The 23,097-nt window shown below is 36.0% G+C and overlaps 2 protein-coding genes across 2 annotated transcripts; both read right to left on the minus strand.

Annotated features, from left to right (window-relative positions):
- Positions 1–4,905: 4,905 nt before the first annotated feature.
- LOC127813354 (protein CHLOROPLAST VESICULATION) lies at positions 4,906–5,861 on the minus strand. The gene is made up of 2 exons (XM_052354291.1): positions 5,720–5,861; positions 4,906–5,446 (listed from the first exon to the last, which is right to left on the minus strand). The coding sequence occupies exons 1-2, from the start codon at positions 5,818–5,820 to the stop codon at positions 5,101–5,103; spliced, it is 447 nt and encodes a 148-aa protein (XP_052210251.1). The 5' UTR covers positions 5,821–5,861; the 3' UTR covers positions 4,906–5,100.
- Positions 5,862–7,511: 1,650 nt separating this feature from the next.
- On the minus strand, positions 7,512–15,040 carry LOC127813639 (pleiotropic drug resistance protein 1-like). The gene is made up of 24 exons (XM_052354704.1): positions 14,448–15,040; positions 13,933–14,053; positions 13,754–13,842; positions 13,581–13,665; positions 13,327–13,486; positions 13,150–13,226; positions 13,015–13,068; positions 12,832–12,922; positions 12,416–12,717; positions 12,047–12,328; positions 11,641–11,957; positions 11,404–11,564; positions 11,226–11,329; positions 10,936–11,092; positions 10,729–10,833; positions 10,508–10,656; positions 10,024–10,356; positions 9,637–9,927; positions 9,447–9,530; positions 9,228–9,361; positions 8,881–9,108; positions 8,617–8,788; positions 8,239–8,493; positions 7,512–8,030 (listed from the first exon to the last, which is right to left on the minus strand). Exons 1-24 carry the CDS (start codon positions 14,771–14,773, stop codon positions 7,773–7,775), a joined length of 4,335 nt encoding a protein of 1,444 aa, XP_052210664.1. The 5' UTR covers positions 14,774–15,040; the 3' UTR covers positions 7,512–7,772.
- Positions 15,041–23,097: the final 8,057 nt, after the last annotated feature.

The following is a 23,097-nucleotide window of genomic DNA, read 5'->3' on the forward strand; positions in this document are numbered from 1 at the left end:
CAAAGGCAATGATGGAATGACGATAACTTAGTAGGAGGAAGGTTGATGACCGACGACAAAGCAAATGAACGACAATGATTAGGAGGAAATGACTGGTGAATGGACAAATGAAGGTAGATTTGGGCTACTTTAGGTCGGTCGCAAACATGTAACAAAGGTGGTGGTAGTGGAGTAGTTGCAGCGATCGTTGGGGAAGTCGATGGTGGCGGCACCGATGATTGACGGTGGTAGTGGTCAGGGCTGGGCAACCTATAACTTGGCTAAGGAAGAAGAAGATGATGGTGTTGAAATCTGCAAACGGTTGATGGTTTGATCCAACGGTTTTGATACCATTTTGTTATAAAATTGGATCTAAAATAAATCACAATCAAACTATCAATCACACACACGAACACAAAATTTTATGTGAAAAACCCAAATTGAGAAAATTCATGGGTAAAAAAAAAAAAAATATCACTAAACAAATATTGTTAGTACACACAAGTGATATTACCACACACTAATTTCATATGACATGAGTACCTATTTATAGATTTAAAATTATTTTATGAATGTATACAAGAATCATGTTATGTTTATTGTCATAGTGTAGAGATGGTGGTCGAAATCAGTGGCATAGAGGATTCTCTTGTCAAGGCAACAACGAAAGGGGCTAGTTCATCACCAAAGACTTGTACTTCTACTTTGTCAGAGATGTCAATCAAGGATTTTGTCTAGTAAAGAGGTCGAATTTTGCTAACCCTAGTCGAGGTTCCTTTTGAGTGCCAACCATGGTGGCCTTTTAATCCAAGACGTCGACCATCTTTCGACGCTTCTCCGCCTTACAATGGTCCCCTGCCTTTCAACCCAAGACCTCGAGCATTTTCAACACTCTTCCTTTTTACAATGGGTCGTCGTCTTTCAATTCGAATTTGATAATATTTTAATTATATTCAAATTCGAAGTAATAATTACGATGAAATTAATAAATTTAATTATAAATAATTTTAAATTTTGAGTTACAATTATAACAGATTTTTCTTTTCTTCTGTTGTTGAACAGGGAGAAAATCGGTGAAGTGTATGCATGATTGAAATGAGAAGTCTAAGCCATGATGATGTTGGCATGGCTGGAGATCTGTGATCCTCAGTCCACGAGGCCCCATTCATGGATCCGAAGAATACATAAAGAGATCCCACGATATATTGACAAAAGAGGAATATGCCGGATCTCTCTAATGGGGGATTTCTTTGCAGCTATCTAGCCACGTAGCTACCTAGAAAGTTCATGCCATTATCTTCACTAGTGGGATTGAAGTGGGCTATAGGCAGCTAGTTGCTATATTCTCCTTGTTAAAGATTCCTTTTTGGTGACATGCAGCCAGTAGATCCCTCGCTGTCTCTCTCTCTCTGAATCCTCCATTTTTTGTGGGAATTCCTCTCTTGTAATCATTGAATCTGTGAGCTTTAGAGCAAACATTTCCTTGTGGGTCGTGGCTTCTCTCTGGCTTTCAAGGTGAGGAAGATTGGAGGTGGAATATATGTTGAGACGATCTATAGAACTCGAAAAAAGCCTCGAGTACAATAATGATAACACGTGAACATATCGCCAAACTTGGCACCTTTTGAGTTCGGGTAAGGACAAGTTATAACCATACAAAATTGATATTCATACAGAACCCTTATTAGATATGTCCCTCTCTCTCTCTCTCTCTCTCTCTCTCTCTCTCTCTCTGTATATATATATATATGTATATATGATTAGATTCTGTAAGAAGATGAATATATATAGGTATATAAGATTAGGGACCGGAAGGTATTGATCATCAGGTCAATCTAGCTAGGGGATCGAGAGTACTACCTTGATGATGGGGTTTTGAGGTCTGCAATTGGTTGAATTAAGTAGCTAGCTAGGCCACCCATTCAAATATACATGCATGCAGGGGTGAAAGAAGAAAGATGGCATGCATGCGCATGCATGCTTTGTCCACAAAATTTCGAAAATCTGATTGCCTTGTTGATGGCAGCTATACCTCATATTGGGTCCATCAATGGCCCCACGTACCATCTTACTGTTATTTCTTTGGGACACAAATATCTCTCTCGATCTCTTCCACCAAAACTTGCCTCCTCTCTCTCTCTCTCTAACATGAAGTCTTCAATGTAATTAAAGTCCTTCTCATGCTTCCCCACAGGGATCCTTAATTAGGAGGTATATTCTGATAACCTCTTTGTTTGTTACAGGTTTAGGGATCATTAATTGATTATTCTACCCGAAACTCTTTTGTTTTTTGACCATTAATGATAATGCTCCTTTTAGCCTGGTTTATATATATAGCTCCATTCCAAAGACTGTCTCTATATGTTGTTTTTGCTTGTATGTATGTGTTTAGCTCTCTCACCCCTTTTGTACGACTAACCAACCAAAATAAAGCCATTTAAATCTACCTTATCTTAATCACTAAACCCTGATTATAACACCTCTCTCATCCCTTTTGTACTACTAACCAACCAAAATAAAGCTATTTAAAGATACCTTATCTTAATCACTAAACACTAATAATAACATCCTACTCATTTGATTTTTTGTTTTTCTTTCCTAATCGCCCCTCGCCTCGGGGGGGGGGGGGGGGGGGGGTGTCCTGCACAACGTGCAAATTGAATAACTTCGATATCCAAAATTCATTTGAGAGTCATATAAAAGAATAGATATTATTCATAAAGAATTATAATTCAAACAAGACCTCGAAATATCAGAATAAATGTTATCTATAAGAATCCCAATCTTAGTGAATTCTAGAATGTCAAAACATACATTATCTATTAGAATGTTAATTCTAAGGGATTTAGGAAAGTTTCATACTCTTCTATAAATAAACATGCCTGCATTTTAGAAAAGTTCATACTGATTTCAATACGATTTTCAAATTTTTAGTGTCTGACTTAATCAGGGAGTGTTTCCTCAAAAATTTCTTTACACCTTCTAATCATTATTTTTTTTTTAGAGTTTAAATAATTTGATAATGACAGTTTTTTTCAAAAAATTTATTATTATGTTCGAGTGACAACAATATTAACATAAACGACATTCCAGTGATGCTCGAGTTCATTTTCTAAAAATTTCCAACATAAATGAAAGATTGTTTTAATTTTTTTTTTTTGCTTTCATTTCTTACTCATCTTCACATCTCACTGTTGGCCACTCATCGTGCCACTAGATGGTTGTTGACAGCCCTAGCGGGCGCTCCCAAATGTGACTCATTAGTGATTTTTTGACCATCTTTATGTCCTTTGGGAGGATGACTAAGGAGAAAATATAAGTTATATTTTTATTTTTAATTGAAATTGAAAAGTAAACATTAAAAATTGAAAATAAAATGTAAATTAAAAAACTAAAATCTATGTTAAACTGCCCTAAAATTTTAAGATCATGTCAACACCAATACTATTACTTAGGCTATCTCTATCGCTTCGCCATTAAGGTAGCCAAGTCAAAAATTTAGAGTCAATCCAATTTCTTCACTCCAATGCAGCTCGTCATTGCCAAATTCCCTCCCCAAATTGATAACGAGCAGCTAAAACCTCGTCAAATTTGATGATCCATCGCATCCAACCAAGCCTCGCCATCTCTCCCATCTCAAAAGATGATTTGTTGTCGAAAAAAGCTCATGGAGAGTCTAAGAGATTGGAGACGACAATCGACAGTGACGATGACCAACATCATAGTGATGTCAAAAGGGGAATAGACGACAATAACTAGACCAAGCGATGGCGACGATAACTAAGAGATCAAGTGACTGCGATGACCAGCATCTGGATGTGTGTATGTATTTGATTTTGTAGAAATTTGTATTGATTTGTGTATTTAATGGGTGATATTGAAAATTTATGTATTTGGTTATTGTTTTGTGTATTTGATTATTGATTTTATGTATGTGTATTTGTTTATTAATTTTGTGTATGCATGTATTTGATTATTATGGAATTATTTCAAGCAATTTTGTTAAATAATTTCATTTAAAAATATTCGTAAATTGATTTAAAAAGATATTAAATATTATTAAAATTTAAATATTGTAATATTTATTATTAAATTATAAAATAAATAATAAATTTTTATAGTAGTGAAAATCATAAGTAAGATAAAATAAATAGAATTGAAGTTTTTTAATAAATAAATAAAATAGAAAGCAGCATAAAAAATGTGGTTGGAATAAATATAATTTTTTAAATAAAAAATAAATCATTTATAATATAAGAAAAAAAAATTGCGTTAGAATCAGTCTTAGAGCTTAGTTGCTTGTCGAATGGGATACAGGCCGGCCCAACCAGCCAGGTACAGTGGATCTTCCGTTAGCCCAAGCTGGGCCCAAAGTAGGCCACCAAAGCCCATAAATAAATATCTGGAAAATATCCTTCTTGTACTGCATGTACTACAAACTACGACCAACTTAATTCACAGACAAAGTGCATCCCATCTGGTACTGGTTACTAGTACTACTCCCTTGCTGCACTATACTACCAAATTTCAATAATTCAGTAAGACCCGTGTTAAGTGCCTAAACGGTTGACGCACGGAATTGTCGAACGGAATGAAGTTCGCTTGATCGAGGTTCGGCAGACTTCATTTAAGATGAAATCCGTCTAGCACACTACTATTAAAATTAAATAAAAAATAATTAAAATGAAGTCAGCTAGCAAACTTCAATTTGAATGAAGTCCGCTTGCATAGTAGCACAGACTTCAATTCTGCAGGCGGACTTCATCCGCTTAGCAGTCCACCCGCTGTTGGGCTGGCGAGTTCGGACGGACTTCATCCATGATGTCTAATTTTTATTTGGACGTATATTTCGAGGTGAAGTAATAGTTTTAAGGTGAGGATATTTTTATCTTTTAATACCTTTTAATTATCATGTATGTCAACTAATTCGAACAAAGTAACATTTTTCATTCACTAATTCACACTCACACACACCAAACCAAACAAACAATTCCACAATTGCATTGTTTGTAATCACTACTCACTTGTAAACCTCTTTTTAACTTTTATGGTTTTGTCTATACATTATTATGATATACGACGATCTCACGCCATCCTTAATTTCGTCACAATTAAGTACTTCTACAAGGCGAAACAATTAATTATAGCACCGCCGCCACTTCCGGCCCCCGTTTTCACCGGCGGAGCAGTCGTCGTATGGCCGACCGCCTCCCACCTCCGCCGCGCCGACGGCCGCGGTAGGTTCTCCGGCACGATGGTTTCCAGCGAGTTCACTCGCCAAGGCGGGCATGCTCTCTTCTCGCTCCATCTGGTGCCCGTCTTCTTGGACTCCACCACAGCCGCCTGGATGCTCTCCCCTGCGGCGGCTACGCCTTCGCCGCCCATTAGGCCGTTCGTTTCAAGCCCCATCACGATGCACGCCGCCGCCACCACGCAGTGGCTCCGCCATGATCTCCCCTTCTCCGGCCTGCACGAAGCTTCCCTTCCCAATATTAACTCAAAAAAAAAAATCTCGATCGTGGACACGTGGCGCACGCGCATGTTAGCAATAGAAAAGGCATTTTTGACTAAGATGCATTCAAATATTTTACTAATATTTTATATTATATTAATATAAATATTACTATCTTTAAAAAAAAAAAGCAAAAGAGGAAAAAAAATTGCCTTAATGGAACGAGGGGCGCATGCTAGCTAGGGATGGTGGTGCTACTGTGCGCCGGAGAGAACTTAATTGCCTTACCGTGCAACGACGAAAGCCTTTGGTGGGTGGGAAGACGTGGCAGAAGGCGGCGATGGAGCGGCAGCCGGGAGATTGAGGAAGCAACTGCTTGATGCCGCCATATCCTCTCTCCCTCTCTCTCTCTCTCTCCCAAATTGGCGGGGGCTCTCGAAATATATATATATATAATACAAGGTAACTTAGCTTATTGGGCCCAACGAGAACAATAGTCTGGCCGGTTCACGGCATCTCGAGGGGGACAGGTGGCTGAATTTGGCTCCGGCACGTGGGTTGGACCTTCCCCCCCACCCCCCCCCCAGCATCATGATACGTGCTTCATTTGTTTTCTTTTCTTTTTTTCTTTTTTTTTTTACAGCTAATAGTCTTGGAGTGAAATAAAATATATTTTAAAATTTATTACTAGCAACATTAAAGAAATTAACAATACATCTACTTGAATTTTTTTAAGTCTTTTATTCGAGTACTTTTAAAATTTTACTTATTGTTAAATTAGTCCCTAAACGATCAGATTAAAATGATGCTAACTAAACTAATTTTCGTTAAAATTATTTATAATTATTATTTAATTTAGTTAATTTTTATGAACGGGTGTCTTGGCAATTTCGAATCAATTTGATAAAAAATAAAATAAAATTTAGAGAACGTGTAATCAATTTACTTAATATCACTACTGATAGGAAAATGATATCATATTTAAGTAATGCATGTTAACTAAGATATAAATTCGAAAAGATACAATATAAAAACATTACAGATCTTTGTCATTTCTGATACGCTTGTTAAAGTTATTTGACGACTCTTGAAAAAGAAGTCACGTGACTTCTTGTTTAATATTTTACAGATTTACTCATCTCTTTCTCTTTCAGATAAGCATATTTTAGACTTTATATATAATAAAAAACAACACACATTTTATTTAATACATTTCAAAAAATTTAATAAAAAATTTATAATATTTTCTTATTTTATTTTGATCATTTTATATCTTGATCCAAAAAATATTTTAATTTTATCTTACTTATTTTAATAAACGTTAATTTAGTGAATTAAAAATTCCAATAATGTTTAAACTAAAAGCCCAAAATTCATAAATTGTGCAGATAATTTACCTTAATTACTTTGAAGGCATAGTCTATAATTCTACTTATAGTAACCCCATTAGTTATGGTGAGACTTAAATCAATAAACTTCTCCAATAATAATTATATTCTTTTGAGCCATGGTAGTCGCGATGTGAGAATTTTATTTTCTGGGATAGTTTCTTGTGAGCATCATATACTATATCTCCTACTTAGTATGCTGTCGTGTACTATAATTAACCTCTCTTATATACATAAAATAGTGTGTGGAACCCTTTAAGGTGAGGAATTTCATCTTTGCACCTTGCACCAAGTAATTATATTCTGTAATTATATTCTTAGATGGAGCTGATTTTGTCCGGTTGAATGGGTGGGCCCACGCTGGCGTGACATGGCCGTGAACCGTTGAGAGAGTGGTTGTTGGACCGACGCATTGGACTTCTTTGCCCATTCTTGCACGTTTCCCCTTCATATTTGATGGCCCACAGCTACAATGGCTATATTCTATTTTGTCCATTAGATCTTTCCTTAATTTGCAATCAAATCCCTCCCAAAGTTTCTCCAAAATTCATTCATCATTGCAAGTCAACAATATTAAGAGTTAAATAAAGATCGATAATTGACCTTTTTAGTGGTTAGGACTATGGACCTTTCAAATTTCTACATCGGTATAATATTGTCTAACTCAAAGCAAACCAGCAACAGCAAGAGCCTTGAAGAAACAGCCATAACATCCGATTTTATTGCATATTTGTATCATTCATTACATTACATAGAAGCAATTTTCTACCCCCATCTTTACAGAAACTAAACTCATTACCAAAGTAAAATTAGTGCCCAAAATCTGTGGAACAGCAACAAGATGAAAGAAAACAAAAACTTCCTATAGTTTATATATATGAAGTGTGTGTATATGCGTGTGTGCGTGTGTGTGTGTAACACTTGGATAGAAACAAGCTTTCTGTATGAGAAGATCATCTTTTCTGGAAGTTAAATGCTCTGATTGAGAAGGCAAAGATGAATCCAAACAGAACAGCAGTTCCAACTATAATGATCGCGACGTAGCCTAAGAAATCATGCTCGAATCCAAAGTAATCCCTCACGAAATCCTCAACTGTCTCGCCGGTTTCAAGCTTGTCTTGGAGATCTGCATACTGTGAACCAACCAGTCCATACAATGTCCAAGAGACAGGGCAGCTGTAATAGTACCATCTCCACCAAACTGGAATTCTCTGCCATGGAAGAACAAGAAGAGTGTTTTAAGATGGTTAGTTTTGATCCTTTTAGAAGAAACATGGAGCTCAGAATAATGTAGTTTGTACTGATTTGAGTGATTTCCTATGTGTAGTTTGAATGATAGGAGCTGACACGCCTAAATGCTAACAGATCCCATATGCTGTGGAAGAGTTGAGAGAGAAGTGATTACTGATTAGAACTCACTGTTTTGGGGATGATGAATCCGGAGAAGAGGTTCCAAATCGCATAGAAAGCCGATGAGATTATAGCGGCAATGTTGTGGTTGGGAGTGACTGCCACTGCCATCATCCCATAGAATGTGAAGTATAGAAAGGTGAAGTACATGAAGAACATGTACCACAAGAACTTGGCAACTGTCCATTGAAACCCGATCATAGCATAAACTATGAAGCCAAATATGATAGTCTGAACAAAAACATGGGGGATCTCGATCATAACCTGCATTAGAAAGGAAAAAAGGGTGTCCCGGTGAGAGAAAATTTGATGGAAATATCTTGATCTCTTGTTAGGAAGTAGTTATTTCTAGCAGTTTTTGGACATTTCACCATCCCAAACAAGTACCTGTCCAAAAGCATAGGGCAGTGCCGAATACATTCCAGCTGCTCGTTCCCTGTAAAATACCGTTCTCTCGATAGCGACGACTGGCTGCACCGATCCAGCATTTTGTACACCAAGAAATAGAACAGTAGCATACATAGAACCCATTGAATTAAAGATATCTTGCTTCAGTTCCCTGCATTGTCAAAAGGCACTTGAATTCATATACATATGGGAACTAAGAAAATGGGGCACTGGCTTTTAGATTGTCTCTATGACAAAGGGTACCTTTTGGGGCCAAGATCCCAGAAAATTGTCCCGAAGAACAGGGCTATGAAAGTAGTGAACAGGAATCTCACTGCAGTGTATGGTGGATTCCTCCAGTATGACAAGTGCTGTTTCCACAGGCATGCCATGCACTGCATGAAGAAAGACTGTGAATATTGAGTGGTGAAGTAGAGGTCCTTCGAGCCCGGGGGAGGTTTGCTTAGTTCCTTGATTAGTTCTTTGTTTCTCCTGATTCAATCATCATGCATAGTTATTAAGCATTGAGATTTTTGGAACCTTATTAGACTAGCTTGAGAACTGACAGTTAAAAACAACAGTTTTATCTTGACAACGTAAGATGCCAGTACTCGTATAATTCTGAGCTCTTGTACAAATCGGCAAAGTTAACCCCGAGAGCTGCCTCTTGTGCCGGTGAAGTCACCTCTAGCATCCAGGTCGCTGGATTATAACCGTCCTTAATTTTACGAACTCCATTAACTCCCTAAAAGAAACATGTGGTGAATAAGTTCCTAAAACCATAAACATATGGAAAGTTTTAAGTGTCCTCGTGTATATATCCTCTTTACCTCGAAGTACTTGATCAGATGATGAGCATGGTGGCCTATTGGACCGACGTATATTTCTTCTCCTCCTCGCTTCAAAAGAAGGAGCTGCAAAATTCCCAAGAAGTTGGTTCTTCAGTATTAATTCATAGATATTTAGAAACTAGATCGGGCGATTTGTTCACTTGTCAAGGAAAATATATGCATTTCACACCTCATCAAAAGCATCAAATATGTCGATGCTTGGCTGATGTATGGTGCACACCACGGTTCTTCCTGTGTCCACTGTGTTTCTCACTGTCCTCATGACTATTGCTGCTGCCCTGGCATCGAGCCCTGAGGTGGGTTCATCCATGAATATTATCGATGGATTGGCCACGAGCTCCACTGCAATTGTCAGCCTCTTCCTTTGCTCGGTAGAAAGGCCATTCACTCCAGGCAGACCAACAAGCGCTCCCCTCAACGGGGTTAGCTCAACAAGGTCCATGACCTCATCAACAAACATCTGAAAGTTCATAATAATTTAGATTCTCAAGTTCAATGCTTTAGCATGGCTAAGAAGTTGAGCACAAAATCAGAAATTTGAATTGTTGGGACTGACTTTTCTGGTTGCAGAATCAACTTCTGGGGGCAATCGGAGCCAAGCAGAATACTGCAAGGACTCATAAACCGTGACGTGGGGGGAGTGGATGTCGGTTTGCTCGCAATATCCTGCTATACGAGCAAATGTTTCTTGCTTCTTGGGGTACCCAGATATGGTAATGGTTCCATCAATATATCCACCGGTTTTCCTACCAGCCAAGACATCCATCAGAGTGGTCTTTCCAGCCCCACTGACCCCCATTAGAGCTGTTAGAACTCCAGGCCTGAAAGCCCCACTAACGCCTTTCAGAAGTTGTAGCCGGTCTTCAGGTATCCCTTGAACTTTCATTTCCTGCAAAAAACATGATAGTTTAACACTTTCTTTATGCCAAAGAAACAATTTGTGGTGCAAAGGGGGGCTCCAAAGCTCAATGGTAAAAGCAAAAATGGGTTGAATGTAGGATTTTATTGACTCTGTTTCCATGAAGCTCAATGATACCTACCTGTGGCATGTCCACTGCATATCTGATATCATCAAATGTAATGGAAAGGGGCTCGAATGGTAGGACCATTCCCCGCCTCCCATTCTGACTCGCCTCACCAACGCTACCCATACCCGGTCTTGATGATACATTCATGTCTTTTCTACTACCTGCATTTATGGATCAATTGAGAAAATTGAAACCAGAAGTGAAGGCACAGCCCTGACAGATCAGTGACTCACTTGAAGATCTCTTTTCGCTTGACCATAGCTCAATGTCCCCTGTTTTACAAGCATTTCTCTCCGCCAAGGTTTCTTCAGATAGAATGGCCTGAGGCTTCCCAAATGCTGCACCATGTCTGCTCATTTAGTAGTGTACTTACCAGGGGAAAATATTGATATTGAAACAAAGAATGCAGTTCTCAAAATCCCAACAGATGGGTTACTTACGGTTGAGATGAGCTAGAGCCAGTGTGAACAAGAAATTGAACAGAAAAATATACGCAATTGTAACTCCTACTCCAAGCCAATACCAGTGTGGTTCGGGAAATATGCCCCGCGACTTCAAGACCGATACTCCGAGTGGTTCTGTCGAATTAGGAGGGACCTAAAAGCACAAGAAAGAACAAAAAAATCCCAAGTTTAGATGATATATTAGCATTACACCAAGGTCTTGGCTGGCTTTGATGCTTCTTTTCTTCTGGTTCTGGGTTGTACAACTACACAAACACGATGCTTACATGTTTCCAACTATTCGCCAGAAATTCGTTCACAGCTATAGCATTCTGGCCATAAGTCAAAGGAGAGATCCAATAAACCCATATCCACCATTTCTTTATGTCCTCTGGGGCAGAAGAGAGTAATATTATTAAGTTCAAGAAACACCAAATATCAGAATTTTAAAGGCAATTTATTTACCTCTTGCCAGGATGAATCCTCCCAACATAAGAAATGCCATCAAAGAAAAAGTGCCAAAGGTGTTTGCCACAATCATATTGCGACCCAATGCCCCGATGAGTCGAAACAGTCCAGAAGCCATCTGGTTAATGCATAGGAGCAGGAGGTACATCCTGAAGAGCCTGCGGTTGAGAAGATGTATCATATATCAGAAGAAGGAATGAAACCAAAGCCTGAACTGAAGAAGTTACACATCACCTTCCGACATTTGGATCAAAGCCAATGGTATAATAAGTTGTGAATACCCAGATGGCGACTTCTACAAATGTGATGGGGATCTTGAGAATCCATGTGGGCAAAGAGTAAGCCCAAGATGGAAAGAAGAGAAGGTCCCTCTGTTTGTAAAAGGCGGGCAGTTTCAGAATGGTCATTGCTAGCTCTGAGAATCCGTTAAACATAATCATGACGAGAGCAAAGAAGAGAGCTCCCAGGTAAATCACGCCATCTTCTTCTGTTTTTTTGGACATTTCAGTTCTAAGAAAAACTGTCATTGTAATGAATGCCATAGTGATGAGCTGAAACAGCGAGACAAAAATTGGATCGATGTGAGCTTGATTCAACTCGTCCAAGTATCCCTAGACCAAGATTGATAATATGTACTTACTTGAGTCATCTTGAATATGTAGACGAATGAGTTCCTTTTCATGAGCAAGTACTCCCGGGAAATCAGAACTTTGAGCAGTTCCTTCTTGCTCACACCATACTTGTTAGTTGTTAAAGCTGCAGGGTGGCTCTTAGATTTGTCAAATGGAACAGCAAGCTCGTCCCCTATCCTCCGACCAACATGAAATGACTGAAACGCTTCTGCAAATTCCCTGACGGGAACAAAGTTGTAGGGCTCCTCTTTTCTTGCCCAGTACTGCTCTTGATCTTTCCTCGATGTTACCTGCATTTCGCACAGAAAAAGCGTTTGTTTTGGATTCGTAGTACAAGTGAACAAACAACAGCACTTTAGTTTAGTTCGTCAACTTACTTCTTGCAAAAAGTCAGCTACTCCTTTCCTCTCAGGGCACTTGAAGCCCATGTATTCAAAGAAGTCTAGCACATTTTCCCGGGGGCCTTGATACACAATTTGCCCGTCTGAGAGCAGAATTATGTCGTCAAACAAATCATAAGTTTCGGGTGCAGGCTGAAGCAGAGAGATGAGAGCAGTTCCTTGAAGGATGCGGATGGACTGCCTGATTGAATTAATGATCTGGAATGTCGTAGAACTGTCCAAGCCAGTCGATATCTCATCCATGAAGAGTGCTCTAGCCGGTCCAACCAACATCTCCCCTGTTTCATTCACATTTCATCAAAAAACATTGGCATTAATATTCTCAGAAAGCTCATCAACAACTCTCATTTTCTCCTTCTGGAGATTTACAAACAGTTGCTCCCTGCTTCTACCTGTTGTCAGCCGCTTCTTCTGCCCACCTGAAATACCGCGTATCATTTCGTCGCCTACCATAGTGTCAGCACATAGTTCCAGTCCCAAAATCTGTGAAATAAGGATACAAGTCATTTTTAATTCTTCTTCTTCTTCTTCTTTTGTGTCAAATGTTTTCCATTAAATGAATTTCAAGTAAGCACCTTAAGAACATAATCTGTCATCACACTGGCTCTCTGCTCTTCCAGCGATGCTGCCTGAATGATCACAACAACAACAAAGTCATTAAATTTTTGTTGGCTCAATAATATATCATCCATCTTCAGCAAATTGCTTACTTTCATGTAAACATCGATGTCTGGATCAGGCATAATGTTTGCTTCCTTCTCTCTCCTCGACAATTCTGCTAACGTTTCTGCAAAATTTTCAAATTCAAACCAACTCATCATCATCCTCAGAGCACAATCTTCGAACCCAAATCCTAGTATCGCATTATCGTATTAAATTGAACTGACCATAGCTAGCTCCAACCCCTTGACATCTTGCTGAGAAAGCCAGTGTTTCTCTAACTGTCAATTCTCCTATATGAAGATCATACTGACTGATATAAGCCGATGTTCTCTGGGGGACAAACTCATTCATTCCGTGGCCATTGTATGTTACTCTCCCTGAAACCTGTAGATTACCACCCCATAAGATGAGAAAGTGAAAGAAGAATTGGCCGAAAGTTCATTTCACAAAGATGGAACTAATTAATTCATTCCCTTACTTTCAAATCTTTATCAAGTTTCCCAGCCAAAGCTAGCAGCAATGTGGTCTTCCCTGAGCTTGGCGGGCCTAAAAGCAATGTCATTCTGCAAAAACCAGATCAATTGAAATCAGAACCAGAATGATTGATCGATAGGGGGGAAATGGGGTTGCAATTTTCTTCATTTTTCTCACCTTCCTGGCTTGATGATTCCACTGACATCATGTAGAATTGCCAGTTGTTTCTTTCTACTTGGCAGGATATGGATATAATTCAAGAACCCCTTTTCACAAACAGAGAAATTGCAGGTTTAGAACTCAGAACTGTCACAAAAAATTATGCTTTGTGAGAGATCAAACTGATGATAAACTACCTCTAGGATGTTAATGCAGAAGTTTAGGATTGTTGGGAGAGCTCTACTGCCAACATAAGCTTCAGCACCAACACTCAAATGCTCAAACCTCACTTGTATGGTTGGAAGATCAAGTCCAACTCTGAAACCCAATTCCACAATCAAAGCAAGCAAACAAACAAACCCATCAACAAAACACAAGATTTCAAAAAAAAACCACGTTAGTTCGCAAGCATAAGATTCATATTTTAAACCCAAGGTTGGCCAGGTGACGGGGGGCATAATGATATGATCTCACTTTGTTCACTAGAGGTCGAATTGTTCTGGACGAGCCCCCCCACACACAAATTCCTAAAAACCCACATTGATTCACAAGTGGAAGATTTTTATTTTAAACCTTAGGGTCAGTGGCCCCATTTTCCATTGGGCTCAAGCCTATCGAGAAGGGACCTATAACCCGCACGTACCCCAAGGCTAATTCATCAGCAAAACTGATCCATATCTTTCCTTGTTTATATTTTGTCAGATTCTGTTACCTGACAATCCGCTCCTTGAGCTTCAACAAGAACTTCTCGTTATCCTCTTCTGCAATCTTGACCAGCCTCTCCAAGAGATTCTTCCTCTCCAAAACTCCAAGATTCTGGATGTCAATCTCTCTGGGCTGCCCTTCTTGCTCAGTGAGAATCCCCCTCCTCATTCTCAGAAACGTCGGAAGCTTCTCGAGAGCCGCCCATTTCAGGGCCTCTTCGTCGTCGTCTTCTCGCGAAGACTTGGAGAAAATCTCCCTTCCGCTGCTCCGCCATAAGTTGGAGCTGCTCAGCCGAGCACTGCTCACTCCGAACACATTCTCTCCACCCTCCATTGCACAACAACAACTCCAATGGATCAGAATTCACAAAACCAAGAATTCCTTCTTTTTTTTTTTTCCTCGAAGTTCAATGCCCAGAAACTTGGATTCAGAGCTAAACAACAAATCCGAATCTTCAGAGAGAGAGACAGAGAGGGAGAGGGAGAGAGAGAGGTTCTCTCTCTTTCCTTCACTCACTGGTTCTGCCTTGCAGTGGAGTTTTCGATTTGATTGATTGTCTGAAGAAATCAGTGCAAGAGGAGGACGAATTTATAGGATTTGAAATGGTGACAGTCAACTTCAGAATCATTTCCAAATGGGGAATCATTTTTTTCTTTTTTGTGAATGATGCAATGCTTGATGCAATCGCCACCCATTCACGCTTTTCTCTTATATATATATATATATATATTATATACCAACGTAACTGCCGAGTTGCCAACTACATTTCTTATCTCCATTCAACAGTCTTTCCCTCTTAATAAATTTTTGCCCACAACAAACGTAATCCCTTCCTACACTCTGTTGGTTGGTTGGTTGTTTGCCCTCGTCATGGATGATCGTTCGCTTAATCGAATTGAGTCGAGTGAAACTTAGTTATTTTTTAAAATGTTATGCGATCTACGAATATATATGTTCGATTTTATAAGGTTAAAAAAAGATTAAGAAAATATTATTCGCATTTTATAAATAACATTTGAACTTTCTACATAGAAATGTACTTTTTCACATTGAACGATCAATAATAGTTTTATAAGGTTTTGATACAAGAAATTATCATAATAATGTGATAATAACATTTTGGGGTTCTTTTTTATTGGTAAAAAGATGTTTTCAAACTTTCCAAAAATAGAAAAAAAAAAGAGACGTGGTGGTGTGCGTGTAAGAAGCGATTTATTCCAAATTTGTCAGCTTTTTGGTAAAATATGTCCGAAATAAGAGGGGGAAGAAATGAATATATGTAGTTGGCATTTAATAAGTTAATTAAAAGTAATCTAATTTTAAAAAATAATAGAAAATGACTTTTTGGCTATTTTGTGTCATTCTAAAAAATTAATGAGACGTTTCACAATTTTTAATTTGCTTCTAATTTTTTGTTGGAATGAGTCGAAAATGCTTCTGATGTTAATATTATTTTTAAGAAATTAATAAAATGAATAATTGTACACTCGAAGGGAGAGACGTAACTGAAATGACTTCTCTCTTATTTGAGAGAGATAATATTTTACATTTCTTGAACTTTTAAAATTATTTCAAATTTGTGAACAAAAAGACAAATTAAATCGTGTTTAATTTTGTCCGCATTTTCATCGTGGTTATAATTAGTAATCCCATCAAGTCCCAAAAATGATATTTTTATTATCGTCGTCAATTTTTCAGTCATTCATTCATTTATTTATTCTTACGAGTATTTTATCTCAATCTCATAGCATATTTTTTACTTAAGTATGGGGACATATTTCTTCAATCAACCCAAGTAATGTAAATAATGAATAAGGCAATGAATGGAGGGAAGATGATAAAAGAAAAGGGGTATTAATAAGGGTAGACACCAAAATCTAGATGGTCACATGAAATGATCTTCTTGATCACTATTTTAATGGCTCAGATCTGCGCTGACCCCTCTCACCAAAATAAACTCACCTGCTTTGCTTTGCTTTCTCAAACCATCTTTTATATATATATATGAAAAGTCCATTAATAGGGCAGTTTGTGTTTCCTCCAAATTCATTAAACAAAACTATGTTCCTCTTTAATACCTTTCTTTTTCAAGAATATATATATATATATTAGTGACTCTCATTCGAAAGGGATCTAAGAGAAGAGCTGGAGCTTCAATTTGAGAGACTGTGCATATATCCAAAAGGGATCTAAGAGAAGAGTTGGAGCTTCAATTTGAGAGACTATATATATATATATATATAATGTTTTGGTTGGAGTTGGCACGGGCTGAACCCCCTTGGATCCGCCACTGACACTCATGGCTTGTGTCATAATTTTGTGTTACATTAATATAAATATATAGTAAGTTAATGCACGAGAGTATAGTAATTTAAGTGTCCAAATAATATTTTCATATGCTTTTTGTAGCACATATGGTGTGCGAGCAATGATTACTTTTTTCTTTTTTTTTTGTAGCTATTTGAATTTTTTGTTGTTTTGATTGCGTTCATGGACATGTAATTTTAATTAAATTTAATTCATGTACTTTGATATTTTTTTTTATGTGGTGATCTAAATTTTTCATTATTTCGATTACACATTTGAACTTATATTTTTAAATTAATTTAACTCAATGTATTTTGACGATTGTGATGTGTATTTTATCATCTCTTCTTATATTTTTTTTTTTATAAATAAAAGTATAAAGGTTAAATTGACTCGAAATATAGCTACATGAGTATAATCAAAATAATTAAAAATTTAAATTGTTATACGAAAAAAATATCAAAATATAAAAATTAAATTAATTTTAAAATCAAATTCATCGTAGAATAAAAAATACACAAAATAATTTTTGCACTTAGAATATTATTCTTGTGCGACCATCGGTGCTCGTGCTCTAAATTATGTCAAAGAAGGTAAATCGCATGTTTGGCTTTTGACTTTTGCGCATGGCAAAAATCGAAGTCGTAACTTATTGAATTCACATTGATATATTGCTCATCCGACCACTTAATCTATATATTGAGGGTAATTTTTACACTTATGCATGGTATGGAAATTTTTACACTTATGCATGATATGGAAAGGGAGGAGCAACAATTTTTAGTATATTGCCCCCATAAAAAATAAAAAAAAAGGGGAAAAATCAGAGTGTCACGTGCATGTTTGAATTTGGTTGGGTCTTAGGCGGATGGCCAACCTTTGAAGTTGGTCTGGTTGGTTGATGGCCAACCTTTGAAGTTGGAAATGGCGGCTTGCTATATGCTGATAAATTAATTAATCGCACCATAGTACAAATCAAAAGAGACAAGAAGGGGGGAAAATGTTCGATTTCCACTTACTTTCACTTTCCCGGCATTTTCCCGCACTTTCTTGGCCTTGGGAAACACGAGTGGTGATAAAGGTCGTGTCTTTGGGTGGTGCTGGGCATGTGTTGTTCGCCGGAGTCCCACATCCACTCCCTCGTTTGGAAATTAAAGCTCAGCTCAATGACAATGACGCACAGCCACTCCCACATCCACTCCCTCGTTTGGAAATTAAAGCTCAGCTCAATGACAATGACGCACAGCCACTACTACTCGTCACTTTCTTGGGAAACAAACAAGAGTGGTAAAGATCGAGTCTTTGGGGGGTGGGCAGGTGATTTTTGATGGAGTCCCACTACTCCCCCCTTTGGCCACACATTTTCCCTCACTTTCTTGTCAAACAAACAAGAGTGGTAAAGATCGAGTCTTTGGGGGTGGGCATGGCATGTGATTTTTTATGGAGTCCCACTACTCCCCCCCTTTGGCCACACATTTTCCCTCACTTTCTTGGCAAACAAGCAGAGCAAACCCACATGACTTGATAGCCACACATATTAATTTGCAGTGAAGTGGTCAACAAAGCAGGCTTCACCTTTGAAGGGCAAAGCAGGCTTCAACTTTTTATAATAGTTGTAGGTATTTTGATTGAGGTTCAAGTAACACGAGACATTGCATTTTTTATCCATCCAGTCCAAACCATAAATTTTTATCCCTCCAATTGAGTTCATCTAAATTACATTGTGATCGGGGAGGGATCGAGAAAAAAGGAAAATCATTGTGATCGGGGAGGGATCGAGAAAAAAGGAAAATCATTAGGTTATTTTTAAAAATTGACGGATCTTATTTGACCATTATATTAATCATGTTTCTTTTCATCCAACCTCGATGTTTTTCTATTGAACCTGAGAAATAACTCAGCATATAAGCATTAGAGATAAACTCCAAATATCTCAACTGGTATCTAACTTATCTTATCTCCATATAATTTGAAACTTACATTATCTCTATCAAATTCAATAAATTTTCTGTTAATTTCAGATAATCGAACACAAGAATATTATAAATAATTTCAAATATTTCAACTCACTTTATCTTTGAAAATTTTGAATCCTATCTCTATCTAATATAAGAAATTTGCCAAGCTCCAAAATCTTAGAATGATAATTTTGAATATTCTAACTCACCTTGCTTATATAAAGACAAAAAATCTCTTTATAAGTAAGCGATGAAATTCATAATATTTATACTTATTTATTATTTATATATTATATTGATTTGAAAGTCAAAGATTATATTTATAAATAAATAAGAAGTGATGGATGGGTGTACGAAAAATGCATGCGTGGCGTGGCGGCCACGGATCCTAAGGAGATAGGCGGGTTCACAAGTCAGACTTTAATTCATATATAGTATAGTACAAGAACTAAAAATTCAAAATTAATTAAATTAAGTTACGTTACATTAACTTTGGTTTCTTGGAGGCCACGAGCTGTCCCCTCAAGTCGGTGCTTAATTCCTTAAACCTTAAAGAATACGAAGATTTTCAAACATTAATCCCGACTTAGTGTTTGTTTGTGTCATGTATGATGTATTCATGCTCTCCTAATGAATCCCTTTCTACTTATTTATTTAATACCAGCTTAATCTTATTATGTCACAAACACACACACATATATATATATATAATTTTAAACTCTTAATTTATAAATAATGTTACTTAATTTATAATAAGCTAATATAACAATTTAAATATAATAATAGAAGAAAGTCTTGAGAGCTCGAGTGGATGACCGATGGGTTTACCGAATGGGGGCAAAAAGATGAGTTTGCCCCCACACCCTGCTTTGTCCTCTCCTCTCCCATGAATTGCCTCGTCCCTGTTCTCTCATCTCCCTTCTCATGGTCGTTGCCTTCATCTCGCTGTCGTATCTCACTGTCGTCGCCTTGCCTCATCTTCGTCGCTTAGTTGCCATCGCCACCTCGCCTTGCCAACAGATACATCAACGAGGCGATGACAGCGAGGTGAGAGCGGCGGTGTGGTGATGGCCATGAGAAGGGAAATAAGAGAGTAAGGACGGGGGCAATGGCCCATTTTGCAAATTAGGTAGGTGCAAATTCGTCATTTTGCCCCCATTTGATAAGACGTTCGGTAGAGTTGTCTGGCCCTATGAACAACTCTAATAATAGTAATGAGATTCACTCATTTAATTCTTTTAACACACAAACTTAATAAAATAAGTCCCACATCATTACATTTGAGTTGCAACATTAGCATAAATTAAATAAAAAAATTAAAAATTGTATATATGTATCATATGATGAATGACACTTAGATTATATTAATCCAAAACTTAATAAAAAAATACAAATATAGAAAGAACTGATACTATGACCCTCAACATTTTGAAGATTCTATACAAATATATATATATATATGCACAATTTCAAGTATACATGAAATTGAAAATAAAATTTTGATAGGAAAATAGAGTAATTTCTTTGATTTCGGTAGAAATTCTTTTAAGAAATTAAAAAGAAAATGACTTTAAAAATTAGTGATTTTCAAAGAAAAATAAGAAGAATTTAACAATGAATTTTTCTATTAATACGTCTATAATAATGAGAATTAATAGCGACAGCCGGTAATAGTTATTTTTGTGTTTTTTATTTTTTATTTTATATATCTGCGATGTTATAATTTTTTTATGAAATTAATAAAAAATTAATGATTATGATTAGAGAAATTAAAAGTTTACCCATTAAAGAATAAAATAAGGTAAATTAATACAAAAATGAATTACATAGTAATTAAAACGAAAGAAGAAATGAATTGCAGATGAATTGGGCGACCCCATCTCCCACGTGTTGAAAATCCCCATGGATGCGGAGAAGATCTTTCCTTCCACATTCAACCTTATTATCACTATTAATATTATTTTCTAAAGTCTGAAACCACTATTAATTATTTATTTATTTAATTATGGGCTACACCTATCTAAGTGGAGGCCCATCCAACTTGTCTAGGTGAAGTCCTCACCTTAAAGGTCCCACACACTGTCCCGCGTATATGGAAGGGGTTAATCACGGTACATGACGGCATACTAGGTAGGAGACACAGTGTATAGTGCCCACAAGGAGCCACCCCACAGGAGGATGAAACTCTCACACTGCGACTACCATGACTCGAATCTGTATCTTTGTCTGCAATCTGCTACCTGACTGCCATCCAACTTGTATATATGTGTATATGATCAAACCCAAATAGATATTTTTGTCCCATTATATTTACATTTTTTTTAATCATTCAATTTTTTTGTTATTTTAATTATATAACTTGTATATATATGTACTCATATACTTATATTTTTTACTCAATTTAATTCTTGTGACGTGTAAAAAAAATAGAAAGTTAAATTGATTCATTGTATTTTATCTTTTTTCTAATACATCAAAGTACAAGAATTAAATTGGCTAAAAAATATAGGTATATAAGTATAATTGAAATATTAAAAAATCTAACTTATCACACAAAAAAATTATTTAAATAAATAAAAAACTTATCGATGACACTTACTAAGGTGAGTAGGAAAATGCCAAATATATGTCAACAAAACTTGTACACGACATAAAAATATATATATGCATCATTTAAATAACACGTCCTTAATAATTAAAATCTTTATCGTCTTTCTTGTATAAACAAAGATAAATTTTAAATAATATTAATAATTTAAATGACACATCAAAAAATATGACTGCGAAATCAAAATTGCGTAAGTTCTCGTACTATAAATCTATAATACAAGTTTGATATTTTTTGAGAATCGAAAGCTCTACTTAACTCACTAAAGTATATTGCTAGTGCTTTTTGTATTGAACAATTTGCATATATAAAATTTTGAATAACGAAATCGAGGTGTATTCCATAATTAATGTGTTTATGTAATAGTAAAATGAGTTCGACCAAATTGTCTTGAATGTATCTAATTCACCTAACCTCGACAAAATATAAATAATGATAAATGTTGTTTTAATTAGTTTACAAACAAAATCCATTTAGGCATAGCATAAACCTAATAAAACACCAAAATCAATATTTAATATTCCAAATACTTTATATACTCGAGCTCTCGAACTATTAAAAAATATAATATTTCGTTCCTCATCTAATTCATATTTACTATTCATCCTTAAACTAATATATATTTTAGCCTATCTTGAGTTCAAAAGTTAATTAAAGCCTATTAAGTGTAACTGTTGAGTTTTCTGTTTGCTCTCAATTAATTAATTTTTAGACTTAAAATGACTTTAAATAATAGTTTAAATAAAGTAATTATCACTACTTTAAATAAAAATATCATAAAATATGATTTCTTACCATGTAATTAAGGTTTTGATTAATGTGTGAACCCATCAATTTTTTTTTTTATCATTTCTAATTTAGGATAAGAATATTATAACATTTGACAATGAATAAGCACATGGTGATTAATTAGGGTTTGAATTAATGATTCCTTGCACCAATCCCTAATGTTAATTGTTAATTAATTACTTTTCTTATACGTTACTTTCTATTTATAAAAGGGCTACTAAAGTTAGCCAATACCTAATTACCAATTGCCATTCATATACCATATATATAACTTAAGATTAGGTGAAATTGCTAAATCCAAGCTTAATGCTTAATTATAATTAATGGCTAGGGCTAAAAGCCCTCTAATTGTTACAAGTTTTACTCCGCTTATTTTTAACATCACAAAAAACCTTATAAATTCTTTGAAATAACATAGATAGTTCATCACACATATTTAGGAATTTGAGTTATTATAAAGACGTAGATCTAAGTTTATTTTTATACGAGTATCAATAATTTGTATCTATTTGAGTGATCAACTCTTAAAATTTGTCCTTTAATTTAATTATCTATTTGCTACTATCGTGATAAATATTTAATAGCATTGTGGATAAAAAATACATTGGAAGTACTAAACAATTGAAAAGAGTTGACTTAATTTTAGGTGGCCGGTTGATGATGATATTAATTGAACTTCGAGCAAAAGATTAGATTTAGGACCAAATCAACTTTGGAAAACACAAATTTAATTTGATTAACTAATGAGTCAGAAAGATTTCCTCCATCCCGAAACCCTTTTTTTTCTAAATTATCAATTAAGGTAATATTTAATATATTTTAATTTTGATATTTAAATATTATTTTTAAAATTATCATTTAAATGTTTAATTTTGTTATTATTTATAATACTCATGTATTAATATGTTATATTTTGTATCGTATTAATATAAATATATAACACCTCGATCTGTATATGCATAAATGTATCAAATTAAGGTTTTGCAAGTAAATTG

This window comes from Diospyros lotus, chromosome 11 (assembly GCF_014633365.1).
Source record: "Diospyros lotus cultivar Yz01 chromosome 11, ASM1463336v1, whole genome shotgun sequence".
Lineage (NCBI taxonomy): Eukaryota > Viridiplantae > Streptophyta > Magnoliopsida > Ericales > Ebenaceae > Diospyros > Diospyros lotus.

Excerpts from the sequence above, each read along its gene's own strand:
- LOC127813354 (XM_052354291.1), bottom strand. The coding sequence starts at position 5,820 with ATGGCGGCATCAAGCAGTTGCTTCCTCAATCTCCCGGCTGCCGCTCCA. Across the intron at positions 5,447-5,719 it reads AAGGCTTTCGTCGTTGCACG|GCCGGAGAAGGGGAGATCAT; the intron begins GTAAGGCAATTA and ends AGCTTCGTGCAG.
- LOC127813639 (XM_052354704.1), bottom strand. The coding sequence starts at position 14,773 with ATGGAGGGTGGAGAGAATGTGTTCGGAGTGAGCAGTGCTCGGCTGAGC. Across the intron at positions 13,666-13,753 it reads GGAATCATCAAGCCAGGAAG|AATGACATTGCTTTTAGGCC; the intron begins GTGAGAAAAATG and ends TGGTTTTTGCAG. Across the intron at positions 9,531-9,636 it reads TATTTGATGCTTTTGATGAG|CTCCTTCTTTTGAAGCGAGG; the intron begins GTGTGAAATGCA and ends GGAATTTTGCAG.